Source organism: Chiloscyllium plagiosum, chromosome 2 (assembly GCF_004010195.1).
Source record: "Chiloscyllium plagiosum isolate BGI_BamShark_2017 chromosome 2, ASM401019v2, whole genome shotgun sequence".
NCBI lineage: Eukaryota > Metazoa > Chordata > Chondrichthyes > Orectolobiformes > Hemiscylliidae > Chiloscyllium > Chiloscyllium plagiosum.
This window is the reverse complement of record NC_057711.1, coordinates 121,927,222-121,942,853: the sequence shown is the minus strand read 5'-3', so window position 1 is coordinate 121,942,853 and position 15,632 is coordinate 121,927,222. Positions and strand designations below refer to the sequence as shown.

General features: G+C 39.1%; 1 protein-coding gene across 3 annotated transcripts in view; it reads left to right on the top strand.

The window, feature by feature from the left end:
- The window catches only part of haus6 (HAUS augmin-like complex, subunit 6), a 63,481-nt gene that overhangs the window by 18,501 nt on the left and 29,348 nt on the right, over positions 1–15,632 (top strand). For all 3 annotated transcript variants that reach the window (XM_043717775.1, XM_043717764.1, XM_043717754.1), the window contains exons 5-8: positions 2,956–3,100; positions 5,153–5,218; positions 7,948–7,993; positions 9,002–9,175. In XM_043717775.1, the coding sequence (XP_043573710.1) occupies positions 2,956–3,100; positions 5,153–5,218; positions 7,948–7,993; positions 9,002–9,175 (431 nt within the window). The remainder of the gene's footprint in view (positions 1–2,955; positions 3,101–5,152; positions 5,219–7,947; positions 7,994–9,001; positions 9,176–15,632) is intronic.

Below are 15,632 nucleotides of genomic sequence, written 5' to 3'. Positions count from 1 at the left end.
CGAACTATCGAGTCCCCAATTAGTACTGCTCTGCTCTTCTTCACCCTTCCCTTCTGAGTAACGGGGACAGGCTCCGTGCCAGAGACCTGAGCCCCGTTACTTACCCCTGGTAAGTCATCCCCCCCACAAGTATCCAAAACGGTATACTTGTTCTTGAGGGGAACGTCCGCAGGGGGTCCCTGCACTGGCTGCTTCCTCCCAGTCCCCCTCACTGTCACCCATCTATCTGCCATCTTTGGAGTTACTACTTCCCTGTAACTCTGATCTATGACCCCCTCTGCCTCCCGAATGATCCGAAGTTCATCCAACTCCAGCTCCAGTTCCCTAACACGGTCTTGGAGGAGCTGGAGGTGGGTGCACTTCCTGCAAGTGTAATCGGCAGGGACGTCGATGGCATCCCTCACCTCATACATGTTGCAGGAGGAACATTGCACTGCCTTCACTGCCATCCCTCTAAAGCTAACTTTTATTTTAAAAAAAACTGGGTCTAAAGAATACAACGAGCAAAATTCAGCACTTACCTACTTACCACAACAGGTGTTATTATTAGGTTAGAGGAGGAGGGCGGGTGGGAGGCACTACCCGTGTTCCTCTCCCTTCGCGCTTTTAAAGGGGGAAAAAACCTACCCAGGTAAGCTTACACTAACTGCTTCCGGGTCTCGGCTGCCCCTCTGGTCGTCGTCACTTCCCCCTGGTGCTCCCGCTCTTTCTGTGAAGAGAGAGTGAAAGAGAAAAAAAAACACCGCTGCCCGCTACCGGTAAGCACTTTTAAAACCAAACGGTCTTACCTTCGCTGCTGCTCGCACTGGAAATTTTGTTGAATGGTAAGCATATTTGATGAGCCAAATGATGACCACCTTTTGTCTTATGATCTTTTTTCCTCAATTTTCTTTTGAGGGACAGTCTGAAATGATCCACTTCTTCCTTATGTCTCTACGTTTTTGGTCTCCTTTCTTTAATGTAATTCCCTACTGTTGACTTGAATCACCAATAGGTAGATGAATCTTCAAAACTGTTTTTAAGCAACAGAAATCAATTTTGAGCATTGTACAGAACTGATTTACCTTGCCAAGAGAATGGACTTTAGTCTTTGTATTTTTTGTCCTGTAGCTTCTGCAGTTAGTAGAGTTGATTCAGAACAACATTTTTGTTCTCTTATTCAGGGGATAGGTGCTAGTGCGTTATTACATTTCTTGATTGCACGGCACATAGTTTTTTTTTTTGTAGATACCACAGAACAGATCCTATCTTGGACTGCTTAACTGGGTTCCAGATGGGTAATCTTCAAAATTGTGATGTGGAAAATGAGGTTATGCATTTTAGCAGAAAGCATAAGGGATTTTTTTAAAATGGAGAAACTACGGTGAGGCATTTGGGACTGCTTGTCCATTGGTTTTTAAAAAGAAACCTAACATCTTCCCATTTAGTAGATGATCAGGCAAATGCTACATCGAAGTTTATTTTAAAGGTAATGGAGTATAGAATTAGGGAGATTTTGCTCAAACTGTCGAGGCATCAGTCAGGCAGTAGCTGAAATATGTCAGTTTTGGGCACCTTACCTATGGAAAGATATGCTGGCATTGGAGGAGCTCCAAAGAGATTCACCAGGTTGATACCAGGTAGGAAGTGACCCTCCTGAGACATTGAGTAATTTGGACCTGTGCTCGTTGGAGTATAGAAGAACGAGAGGTGACCTTATTGAAAAATGCAAGATTCTTAGAGGATTTGACAGGTTAGATATGGAAAAATAGTTTCCCCTTGTGGGAAAGTCTAGGACAAGAGAGCAGATGTTGGAACAAGGGGTTGCACATTTAAGACCATGATCAGGAGGAGTTTCTTTTGAAGGTTCCGAATCTGCAGAATATTTTTTACTGCAGAGAGCTGTGGAGGTTAAGTCGTTAACTGTATTCAAGGGTGAGAGAAATGGATTTTTGATCAGGTAAGGGAATCGAGGAGAATTAAGGCAGAAAAGAGGAGACTAAGATTCTGATTAACTGATCTCATTGGAGCAGACTTGCTGAGCTGACTGGCTGACTTTTTTTATGTCTTGTGGTCTGAATATAATTTGGGTATTTCTTTTAGTTTCCACATGTGTACATTATGGGCAAGTACTTTGTTTTGAATGTCATTACAGCTTCGGGGTCAAGTTTGCTCCTGGGAAAAATTCTGGATTGCTTGTGCTTGCTTCCATAATGAATATCATTGCTTACGGTAACATTAACCATGAGGCCCCTCCGGTCTGCTCCATTATTCAATACGATTGTGGCTGATTCATCCTCAACTTTCCTGTCTACTCCCTGTATACCTTGCTCGATAACATGAATTTGTCTCTGGTGTTAAATATGTTAAATGATAATTGAATCAACAACACTGGCATAGACTTCTAAAGATTTCTAACCCGCTAACTGAAAAAAATTCTGCTTGTCTTATTCCTAAATGATCAGCCACTTATTTTCAGAAATACGAAATATGAGCATCAGGTCACTTGAATGTTCATAATGTCATACATTAAGACTTTCATGTATTGTTGAAAATTCAAAAATCGATGTATATTGAGATGAACTGCCAGATGTATTTGCATTGATTAATAATAATTACTAGCTTCTGAAATTCACTACACCAAAAACAGCCAAGACCAAAACATTTCAAGATATAATTTCAAGAAGGAATTGGAATTAGCACTTGGGGCTAAAGGGATCAAAAAATATGGGGCAAAACAGAAGCAGACTATTGAATTAGATGATCAGTGACAATCATAATGAATGAACAGCACAGCAGACTCAATAGGACCCACGGCCTTTTCCTATTTTATATTTCTATTTACGGTACTTAAATCCAATTTGCAGGGTGTCCTGTGAATGTGTAAAGTGTCAATTTTAGAGTGAAACCCCTCTCATTTAATTGAATTAATGTTGTTTTTAATTTGTTTACCCCACCCCATGCTATTAATAAAAGACGACAGCACTTGGAAAACCATGACATTCAAAGGAAAACAAGATTCCCATTTATCGGCAATGAAAAGTTGTATTGCAGCCAACCAGTTTTTGGAAGGAATTCAGAGAGAAGCTTTTGTTGTTGGAGAGTACAAGAGAAGAGAAGAGTAAGTTATATTTATGCTTGAATTGAAGATAAGTACAGAAACTTGTACTTATGAAGCTTAAGGATACATGAGAGTTGTTTGCTTCCCTTGGCGAGTCAGTACAAATGTAACATTGGAATCTTAACCAGAAATATAAAGCACCTATTTATTTTCTTTTAAATCATATAATTTTCTTTTAGCTTTTTAGCTTTATACATCTCCAAGCTCCTTTTTTTTTTAGTTTCCATGTTCGAATATTGGCTTCTTAGACATTTTCTCTACCTCTGCAACTTCTCCTGACCATTTGTGTCTTTCACCAAGCTTTTGATGAACCTAATTTTTGTTTTTGAGTGTGGCATTCACTTTATTTGTGCTTCTGTAAAATACCTTGGAGCACTTTATCCGTGTCATGTTGTGGGCATATTATGTCTCTCCTTGTTCTCATCACTAGATCAAGAATGATTGATTTTTAAAAAACTTTTCTTCCCTTTTTACGTAGATGAAGAGCTACAGATACTTTTTTGCTCTCAAATCTCAAGATCTTCTGAGGAATATTGCTGAAATGTAACTTCTTTTCAGAGGGAAAAAAAATTCACTTTCATATAGCACTACCACTAGTTATTGGTTGCTGTTTTACTGCTTTTTCTTGTAGCCTGGCATTCCAGGTTTTGAAATTGATTTGATTTATTATTGTCATATGTACTAAGCTACAGTGAAAAGTATTGTTTTGTCTGCTAACCAGAGTTGAGTGTGTGTTACTGGAAAAGCACAGCAGGTCAGGCAGTATCTGAGGAGCAGGAAAATTGACGTTTCAGGCCGGAGCCCTCAATTTGTCGATTTTCCTGCTTCAGTGATACTGGGCATATTAGCTGAGCTTTTCCACATAGTTTGGACTAGTCTCTTGTTATGATGTACTGTTAAAAGGGAAGGTTATCTAGCCAAAGCAATTGGCCATTTGGCCTGGCTTCATCAGAATTCAGAGTTTGTGCATGTGGGAACATTTGCTTGATTAGTCAAATGTACTCCGACCTGTTAATGACTTTCTCTTCCTTTGTAAACTTTTTTTGCCATTTTATTGCTGTTTATCAGCTTAAGGACAGGGTGTTTTTGTCATTTTAATACCAATTTCTGTATAAAGACAGCTTGTTTGCAGAGGAGTAGCCTGAGGGAGCTCTTTGGAGCAAAAGTTGGTGCTGCTCTCTGCTGATGGTTTTAAAACCTTAGCTCAAGACTGGCTTGTAGGTAATCCGAAATGCTCAGGACCAGTTGGTTTTCGGAATTCAGCATTTCTCAAATTTCAGAATAAGTGGCAGTTTGGTGAAATTTTTAAAGAATCATTCAAAACAACAGACTTATTGTGAGAAAAACTGGTCCTGAAACAAAATTGAAGCCTGTCAGTGCTGGACCACGCCCCCACCTGTCGCATCTGAGTGACATGCATTGAGTGGATGTCGACTCAGGTTAACTGTTTGTTTGCAAAAAAACTTAACAAAAAGACCTTTGGATTTTGGAGCTTTTCGGATTTCAGATAGAGGATTGTCAATCTGTGTCTATGCTATAGTGTAACATTGCCATTGGTAAATAAAGATAATTTAAATTTACTATCTATAAGAATTTTATATTCCAGACTACCACAGTGTATGATCTCTGATGAACCAGGAGAGGTTTACAGGTAGAGTCCAACAAGAATTCCCTGAGCTGTCCTGAATAGGTACTTTATAACATCAGATGTTTATTGGCAAACTTTGGCTCATGAGAAGCTCCTGCAAGGTTATTGCTAAGTCCAATGACACAATTATGACAGTCATCTTTGGCTTTTTGATATGCATTTAAAAGAAATCACTATGTTTTAACATTGGCTTGTAATCCTTTCATGATTATCTTCGAGAAGTACTGACTTGGTGTTATTAGGAGACAGACAGGAAAGAGAAGATAAGTCCATTGTTAAATCAGCCATTTTCAAATGGAGTCATTTCAAGCGACCAAATGGCTTACTCTGTTTCTTATGACATGCACTTAACTAGTCATTTGTTATAAACTCTCATTGTTAACCATTGTGATTTTTGTCTCCAGGTTAATGGTTAAAGAAAATTCATTTCTGAAGAAACAGAATGCAGAAATGAAGAGTCATCTGGAAAAGTAAGCCACTAGGGCTATTTTGATTTTTCACTCCATTGATGGATCTATACCAGATCACACAACTAACTTGCAAGAATCGTTGATCCAGAGGTAGTCAGTCTGCATATTTCAAAAGTACATCAGTAGTTCATCTGATCATCTGTCGTAATTTTTATAGATTCTGTGCAGCAAAAGGTTGTGAAACAAAAATAGCCTAAATCTCTTGATCTGAGTCTCAAACCATAGATCAGACAAAAACGTTGCTTACCTAATTTCAGGCTTTGTCGGCCTGACCTCCATGTAGAATCCATCCCGACAGATGCAGGCACTGAGCCATGTAGGCATTACCAGAGTAAATCTCTGCAGAAGCCATGCCCCTATTTTGTGATAGTTTCTCACGTTGCAGTTGGATATTCAGTTTAAAGGTCCGTGTTTTTCTGCCTGTTGCTAATAGAGTAAATGAATGACCAGGAAAGCTGGCAGATGACTGGGTGAGGAAGGGATGTTACTATTGGTGGCCGGGTTGGGGAATGGCACACATCGCTTGGTAATTATTAAAGCAAGTTGGAACCTTCTGAATCTGACTCCAAACTAGAGCTAAAGACTCTGGCAATTACCCAGTCAGAAGCTTCAATGTTTCGCGCAATTACCACGTAACTGCATCCAAAGTTCAGAAAGATTGATGCTTATAGATTGAGTTATACGGCACTTAAGCAGACCCTTCAGTCCAATCAGGCCATACCGATCATCATCTCAAACTAAGCTACTCCCAACTGCCTGCTCCTAGTCCCAATCCCTCCAAACCTTTCCTATTCATGTATCTATCCAAATGTCTCTGAAATGTTGTAATTGAATCCACATCAACCACTCCTCAAAGTTAATGCAATATGTGAACCACCCTCTAAAAGAAATTTCCTTGTCTTTTTGAAATCTCTTTCCTTTCAGTTTAATGAGCAGCCTTGTCCTGAAATCCCCCATCCTAAGGAAGCGACAACTACCATTGACTCTTAGCTATATGTCTCATTATTTTATCTTCCAGTCTTGGGTTGTCCAAAGATTGAAAGGTCTGGGCTGTCACCTTGCTTTGTTTTTGTTTCTCTCCCCCCGAATTGCTTGATATCCAAACCGGGTGAATGAGCTCTCCTCTTTCCTGACTCCTTGTTGGGTCACAGAAAGATTTGAATTTTTTTAGCACCAGGTTATGGAGCTTAACTGGAAGTAATTAGGAGCCAATCACAAGGTTTCCCTGTGTTTAAAAGCAGAAATTATTACTTGCAACACAAATGAACTAAAAGATGAATGAACTAAGATGAAACATCCAACATTTTGTCCTTTGTGCAGGACAAGTAGTGTAGGCTTGCATTCTTGCCTGTGTACATATACCCAGATGTAAAGCTAAAAACACAAATTAAGGTAAAATAATATATGGCATAAAGTCCTTCAGTTGTTTCTGACAAGAGAGTTGGTTGTATGGCTTTTTAGGTGCAACCAGCAATAGTCAATGTTGTAGTTAATCTTAAAATGATCTGTTCCTAATGTTTCTTCCCTGGTGTTTTTTTCCATGGCTACAAGTCAGTTCCTTAGAAAGAGAGATGAGAATGCAGCAGCTCAACTTTTAGCCATGTCCAACTTCTCAATATCCCTTAAAATTCTAGTTTTACTTGTATATCCAAGACGTTGTTTACTAGGTCCATCCATGACATCTGTGCTGTCAGTTTCCAGTACTTTTGTTCCAGAGTGTAATACATTTCAATACGTATAGGCTGTGTGGGGTATCTCCCTTTTTGCATTCTGCTCCAGTCCTGGGAGCAATTAGTTTGTGTTTTCTCCTCCATCTCGAGGTGACTTTACATTGTTGTTTGTCTTTTCTCATTGCAATTTGTAACAGTTGTAAGTGCTTAAAAATCATTTTTTCCAGAATTAAAGGCAAAACTTAATGACAAAGCTATAGCCTCATGCAAAATTGCATGGTTATCCTATATAATTCTCAATTGATAGTCTCAGGGATTATCTTGCATTGAGTAAGAAATGTTGTTGGGTAGGTTGAATATTTAAAATCAATTGATATTTTATGGTCTCTGTTTGGATATGTTTGAGATTTCTCATTATTGATTTCTCCTCTCACTCCAAGATATGACATTCCTGTTGGAAAAGTGATTCAAATAAGTCTTTACATGTTAATTGCTGTTGAGTGGCAGAGATTTGGGGTTATAACATATCAGATGCTTGATCTGTCAAAGGATTTTAATCTGTCATAATGCTTAGTCAAACATAAACTGAAATATGACATCTCAAAGTTTTGTGTATAGTGTGCAAAGCTTCTATGAAATAATGAAGTGCAAAAAGTCTAAACAATTGTGGGGAATGAATGGTGGCATTTTAGAATAGTGTTTGTAATGGGGCTGTTTACAACACTTAGGTTACAATCATAACAAGTTAGAATCTATTCACGTGTACATTGGAGAAAATAGCTGGCATTTTAAGTCTGGTTGTTTACCATCACTAAAAGGTCATTGCTCAGGTCCCTTGTCGTTTACCTACCACCCCCCACCCCCACCCACCAGTTCCACCACTGCCAAAAGGTCACTACTCAGGTCCCTAATAATTTTTTACTGCAATCTCTCAAATAATTCACTTGCTGATGTCAGATAGAAATGATGAATAAGAAAATTTTTTCCTGAAATGACTTAAAATTAAGAAATTCTAAAATTCATTTAACAAAATTCTTACAGTTTGACTTCTTTTGCTAGGGCTACTTATGGCTTTGCAGAAGCACGTAATCAGAAACAAGAGGAGGTTTGTACAAAATCTTTAGCATTGCATCTTTTGTTTTACTTTTATGTTTTTTGTTTCTTGGTTTAAATTAGTGTGTGCGGCACCCCGTACTGCAAGGGTAACTAATATTAAGAAGTAATGGTTACAGTTTTTCTTAATGTTTGAATGACTTCCAATAAATCTACAAGCTTGCTTACAACAAGCTGCCATGACCTTTTTCGATTTTAGAATTGTTGCCAATGTCTTTAAGTCTAAATGGCTAAATTATGTTCTATCTGTGCTACACCATGGACCATTGTATACTCTTTCTTGGAAAAAAAATCAGTGCTATCGTTGTGTGTAAAATCTCTTATGGACTTTTGTTTTCTTGCCAGTCTATCCAGTCAGTTTTTTCTTTGGAATGTATGGAAGTGAAAAAGACGTCTTAAAATTTGCTTATATTTCATATTTAAGTTTTTGACTTCAGTCAGGGTCACTAACCTTTCCATTTTGTATTCTGTTGGGTTTATAAGGCAAGTGTTTGCTTTCATTAATTTTTCAAATTTGTCTTCGATTTTCGTACAACTTCGAAGGCACTCCCTGATATAATATCAGCTAAGGAATCTATACCTGTTTGTCTGATACTGCTTTCACTGATTATATTTTTCCCAGACTGGTCAAAGGCTTGCGTAGAAAGAAAGTTTTCCTGTTGTGGTTCTGGCTGAGGTTATTTGAATTAAGTTTTTTTTTAAACTGAAGTACCTCTTCCATCATTTAACAAAGAAACTGGATTTTGTTAAAATGGTGCATTTCTCACAACTGGACATCCCAACATGTTTAACAAGCAATATAGGAAATATGGCAGACCAACTTGCATACAGCAGACTCTCAAATAGTGGTGTGATGAAGATTAAATCTCTTTTGTGATGTTAAATAAGAGGGACCAAAATGGTAGTTGCTCAGTTTAGAAGTTGTGCAAGTAAACATTTATTAATGTGAGCGCTGGTGAGACTTTATTAATTTATTCAAACACAAACCTTTGTTATTCAGGTCCGTGAAATGTGGAATATTGTAACAGACATATTGTCTGAATTAGAAGAAGAAAAGGAAGTAATTGATTCGTTATTGGAGGGGCGAGTGGATCTGTACACACTTGATGGAACAGATGTCACATTAAAAGTACCTAGACAACTCCTAATTAAAATTGAAGATGAAGCCGACCAAGTGAGTACATTTTATACCATCTCAAATGATAAGCTTGGTAATTAAGTTTTCCATGGCATTAGGATTCTACATTATATCCTTATTTTTGTAGAGTGTAGACGCTAATGGGTCATTTTTGAGTTGGCAAGCTTGAAAATGCTGTGCCGCAGGGATCTGTGCTACGGTCTCAACTGTTTATAAACTATATTAATAATTTGATTGAAGGATTGAGGCGTATGGTAGTTAAATTTATTAATCGCCAAGAATAGGTAGGAAAACAAGTTGTGAAAAGGACATAGGAAGTCTGCAAAGGTATATAGATTTGTCAAGTGAGTGAACAAAAATTTCTTTAAATTGTAACATGAGGAAAATGTGAACTTGTCTACTTTTGACAGGATGAAAGACCAGCAGAATGCAGTCTCTCCATTTAAATAACAGAACTCCAAGATACAGAGATCTGTGTCCTGGTGGCGCTCATAAAAGTTAGCATGCGGATATGACAAGTGATAGGGCAATTCTGGATTATTTTAGGTTTTGTTTTTCAGAAATGGAATATAAATTAGGAATCTTTTGCTAACAATAGTACAAATCAATGAGACCACATTTAGAGTATCATGTACAATTTTGTTGGGTTCGTTTAAGAGTGGACGTTATTGCATTAGGATCAGTGCAGTTTCCCTCGACCTACTTCTATTTTCCTCAAATGTATCAACAGTAACCTCATTAATGGCTACTGAAACTCTTCAATACAGAAAGCCTCTAAGTTGCTTTGTTTTAATGTTGTGGATGTAATGGGGTCATTATGCACATTTAGCATGTGAATTGCCACATTATCTGTCTGACTTGCTGACATGACTATGAAGCAGCCCTGCCCACTCCTCAACCTGTTTCGAAGACCTGGGGGTTCATTTCATTTACTGGTATAGAAATTCAGGAATGTACAATACCTTGGTTTTCATGATATAATGCTCTAAGTTTTTCTGAGAGATTTTGAAACACAACAGCTTTTACATTATTTGTAACAGAAAACTCCAGTCCACGTGATTTCGTGCAATTTAAGTGAAGTTTCAGGAATGTTACTACAAAAATAAATGAATTAGTGAAGATTTGTCTGTGCTACACCATGGACCATTGAATGCCCTTTCTTGAAACTAATCATTACTATAGTTGTAATCTTAGTATGTAAAATCTCTTATGGATTTTTGTTTTCTTGCTAGTCTGTTCGTTCTTTGGAATGTGCGGAAGTATTTTTTGCAGGTGCGCATAAACTACCTTTTGTTTGAAGAGATTTCACAATCTCATTTTTCCATCCACCCAAACATTTACAATAGGGTTATCTGGTGGAAAGAGGAATTTTGGCCTTTATTGCTAATCATTGAATCATAACTGCTTTCCTTTTTAGATCCATAACTTATCTCAGGATCACACATGTGTCTGGGTTATGAGCTGTGCACTACAGTAGAACTGTGACTTTTGGAATTAAATTTTGTTGCTTTTCTGAGCAAATGTATAAAAGTAGCTTTGTGCTGATGAATTTGCTTGCTATTATTAGATCATTTGTCGGTTGAGAAAACTCATGAATTGGGAAAACAGAAACATGGATTCCATAGTTGGTTACAGAAAAGTAGGAAAAACAGGTTTTTTTTTCTTGTGTGGTACGTTGCAACTAGAAGGGTGTGCATGAATTAACAATTAGTGATGTATGTCAATAACGGAAATTAAAATACAGTGCAGCATATCCAGGTTTTCATATGATCCAAATTAAGTGGTAAATTTAAGTTGTGAGAAGTCTATAAAGGGATATGGACAGATTGTGATTTGCTACTTGGTAGGAAGAAAAATGGATTTGGGGAATAGGCATCACAATCTCACATTTAAAGTCAACCATTTTGAACAAAGACGACAAAAATCTTCATATCGAACTTCCATAGATCAATCTGAGACGGGTACAGTTGAGAACAGAAGTGAGTCAAACAGAGCAGGCAGACACAAGGTAGGAACTAATAAATTAAACTGCATTTATTTCAATGCAAGTGGCCTAACGGGGAAGGCAGATGAACTCTGAGCATAGTTAGGAACATGGGACTGGGATATCATAGCAATTACATAAACATGGCTCAAGGATGGGCAGGACTGGCAGCTTAATATTCCAGGATACAAATGCTACAGGAAGGAGAGAAAGGGAGGCAAGAGAGGAAGGGAGTGGTATTTTTGATAAGGGATAGCATTACAGCTGTGCTGAGGGAGGATATTTGGGTGGAACTGAGAAATAAGAAAGAGATGATCACCTTATTGGGGTTGTATTATAGACCCCTAATAGTCAGAGGGAAATTGAGAAACATACTTGTAAGGAGATCTCAGCTATCTGTAAGAATAATAGTGGTTATAGTAGGGGATTTTAACTTTCCAAACATGGACCGGGGCTGCCATAATGTTAAGGGTTTAGATGGAGAGGAATTTCTTAAGTGTGTACAAGAAAATGTTTTGATTCAGTAAGTGGATGTACCTACTAGAGAAGGTGCAAAACATGACCTACCCTTGGGAAATAAGGCAGGGCAGGTGACTGAGGTGTCAGTGGGGGAGCACTTTGGGGCCAGCGACCATAATTCTATTTCTTTTAAAATAGTGATGGAAAAGGATAGACCAGATCTAAAAGTTGAAGTTCTAAATTGGAGAAAGGCCAATTTTGACGGTATTAGGCAAGAACTTTCGAAAGCTGATTGGAGGCAGATGTTCGCAGGTAAGGGGACAGCTGGAAAATGTGAAGCCTTCAGAAATGAGATAACAAGAATCCAGAAAAAGTATATTTCTGTTAGGGTGAAAGGAAAGCCTGGTAGGTATAGGGAATGCTGGATGACTAAAGAAATTGAGGGTTTGGTTAAGAAAAAGGAAATATATGTAAGGTATAGACAGGATAGATCGAGTGAATCCTTAGAGTATAAAGAAAGTAGGAGGATACTTGAGGGAAATCAAGAGGGCAAAAAGGGGGCATAGCTTTGGCAAATAGAATTAAGGAGAATCCAAGGAGCTTTTACAAATATATTAAGGACAAAAGGGTAACTAGTAAGAGAATAGGGCCCCTCAAAGATCAGCTAGGCGGCCTTTGTGTGGAGCTGCAGAAAAGGGTGAGGGGGTTTCTAAATGAATATTTTGCATCAGTATTTACTGTGGAAAAGGATATGGAAGGTATAGACTGTAGGAAAATAGATGGTGACATCTTGCAAAATATCCATATTACAGAGGAGGAAGTGCTGGATGTCTTGAAATGGTTAAAGATGGATAAATCTCTAGGACCTGATCAGGTGTACCTGAGAACTCCGTGGGAAGCTAGAGAAGTGATAGCTGGGTCTCTTGCTGAGATATTTGAATCATCAATAGTCACAGGTGAGGTGCCAGAAGACTGAAGGTTGGCATACGTGCCACTGTTTAAAAAGGGTGGTAAGGACAAACCAGGGAACTATAGGCTAGTGAGCCTGACCTCAGTGGTGGGTAGGTTGTTGGAGGGAATCCTGAGGGACAGGATGTACATGTATTTGGAAAGGCAAGGACTGATTAGCGATAGTCAACATGGCTTTGTGTGTGGGAAATCATGTCTCTCAAACTTCATTGAGTTTTTTTGAAGAAGTAACAAAGAGGATTGGGGGCAGAGCAGTAGATTTGATCTATATGGACTTCAGGAAGGTGTTTGACAAGGTTCTCCATGGGAGACTGGTGAGCAAGTTTAGATCTCTTGGAAGAAAGGGAGAACTCGCCATTTGGATACAGAACTGAATCAAAGATAGGAGACAGGGTGGTGGTGGAGGGTTGTTTTTCAGACTGGAGACCTGTGACCAGTGGTGTGCCACAAGGATCGGTGCTGGGTCCTATACTTTTTGTCATTTACATAAATGATTTGGATACGAGCACAAGAGGTACAGTTAGTAAGTTTGCAGATGACACCAAAATTGGAGGTGTAGTGCACAGCGAAGAGGGTTACCTCAGATTACAACAGGATCTGGACCAGATGGGCCAATGGGCTGAAAAGTGGCAGATGGAGTTTAATTCAGATAAATGCGAGGTGTTGCATTTTGGGAAAGCAAATCTTAGCAGAATAGTGAAGGCTTTGGTATGCTTTCCTTTAGTGTGAAATTCTGGTCTCCTTCCTCTCGGAAAGACGTTTACAAAGATTTACGAAGATGTTGCCATGGTTGGAGGATTTGAGCTATAGGGAGAGGTTGAATAGGCTGGGGCTGTTTTCCCTCGGGTGTCGGAGGCTGAGGGGTGACCTTTTAGAGGTTTACAAAATTGTGGGGCATGGATAGGGCAAATAGACAAAGTCTTTTCCCTGGAGTCAGGGAGTCCAGAGCTAGAGGGCATAGGTTTAGGGTGAGAGGGGAAAGATATAAAAAAAGATCTAAGGGGCAACGTTATCACACAGGGTGGTACGTGTATGGAATGAGCTGCCAGAGGAAGTGGTGGAGGCTGGTACAATTGCAATATTTAAGAGGCATTTGGATGGGTATATGAATAGGAAGGGTTTGGGAGGGATATGGGCTGGGTGCTGGCAGATGGGACTAGATTGGGTTGGGATATCTGGTTAGCATGGACGGGTTAGACCGAAGGGTCTGTTTCCATGCTGTACATCTGATCTAAGCTTCCATATCTTTGGAAATTTCTGTATTGGGATTTATGGATGCCTGTGTTTGTCGTGGTGGGGATGGGGAACAGAAAGAAACTGGTCTAAGTACGGAGCAAATAAAGTATTTGGGAAAAGATTTGTCAGTGATCTTAGTCAATTCCATCTGGAAAATTTCAAATCAAGAGGACTCGTTCCTGGGGTTGGATTACAATCAAGATCACAAACTCAACTGAATTTGAAACCTCAGAACCGGTTCATAGTCCAGAAAGAAAATAATGCGATTACAGCTGAGTTTGCTCATTCTTTTCTCTCTCTCACCCCATTTGGTGTTCAAATTCTAATTATGTAAATGCAATAAGATTAAATATTTTTGTTTAAAGTTAAGTATTTTACATGCACTCAGTGAGTTAGCTCCTCCAGTAAGAATTTTTAAAATTTCACCATCAAACTGTCACTTAGTCTGAAATTTGAAACATTCTGAATTCAGAAAACCAGCTGGTTCTCAGCATTTCGGACAAAGGATTATGCACCTATATAAAAATGTAGTTAGTATAGGAAATTCTATTCTGTAGGAAACAGACAATTTTGTAACTTGTCATCAACAATCCCACCGGGAATAAAAACATAGGAATAGTCTGTTTGTCCTTTTTTCTTTTTAAAAAAAAAAGCCTGCTCCTTTTATTCAGCTTTACTGTCAGTCAGTTCTGACTTTTTTGAATTTCAAAGATCTGTCCAACCCAGAACCGGTTGTTTGCTGGAAAAGAGACTTAATAGATTAACAACCCTGTGAGGGTGGGAACAAATTTTCTTCCCCCTGGTCTTGAATGGGAGACAACATTTTTTTAAGGTGTGTTCCCTAGTTTGACTCTCTCTCAAAGGTAACAATTTTCCTGGTGTCTCCTAATTTAGTCCAGTTACAATGTGTTATGTTTCAGTAAGGTCACCTTTCATCCTCAACTCCGATGGATTGAGGCCCAACCAGTTCAAACTTTATTATAAGCCATTCGACTCTCCTTGCCCACTTGATCTCTCACTGTGCAGAATACTCTGCAGAGAGAAAGGAATAAGACAAGCTTTGAAACTGAAATGGTCATCTGCTTTTTCAGGAGTTATGGAGGAAGTTTAAAAACAGGAAATTGAGGCAAGTAATCTCTACAAAGGCAGTAGGAGTATACTTAAGAGGGAAATCAAGAGGGCAAAAAGGGGACATGAGATAGAGTTGGCAAATGGAATTAAGGAGAATCCAAAAGGTTTTTACAAATACATTAAGGACAAAAGGGTAACTAGGGTGAGACAGGGCCCCTCAAAGATCAGCAAGGCGGCCTTTGTGTGGAGCTGCAGAAAATGGGGGGAGATACTAAATGAGTATTTTGCATCAGTATATACTGTGGAAAAGGATATGGAAGATATAGACTGTAGGGAAGTAGATGGTGACCTCTTGCAAAATGTCCATATTACAGAGGAGGAAGTGCTGGATGTCTTGAAATGGATAAAGGTGGATAAATCCCCAGGACCTGATCAGGTGTACCCGAGAACTCTGTGGGAAGCTAGAGAAGTGATTGCTGGGCCTCTTGCTGAGATATTCGTATCACCGATAGTCACAGGTGAGGTGCTGGAAGACTGGAGGTTGGCAAATGTGGTGCCACTGTTGAGGAAGGGTGGTAAGGACAAACCAGGGAACTATAGGCTCGTGAGCCTGACTTTGGTGGTGGGCAAGATGTTGGAGGGAATCCTGAGGGACAGGATGTACAAGTATTTGGAAAGGCAAGAGTTTGAAAATGTTTTGCTGGAAAAGCGCAGCAGGTCAGGCAGCATCCAGGGAACAGGAGAATCGACGTTTCGGGCATAAGCCCTTCAGGA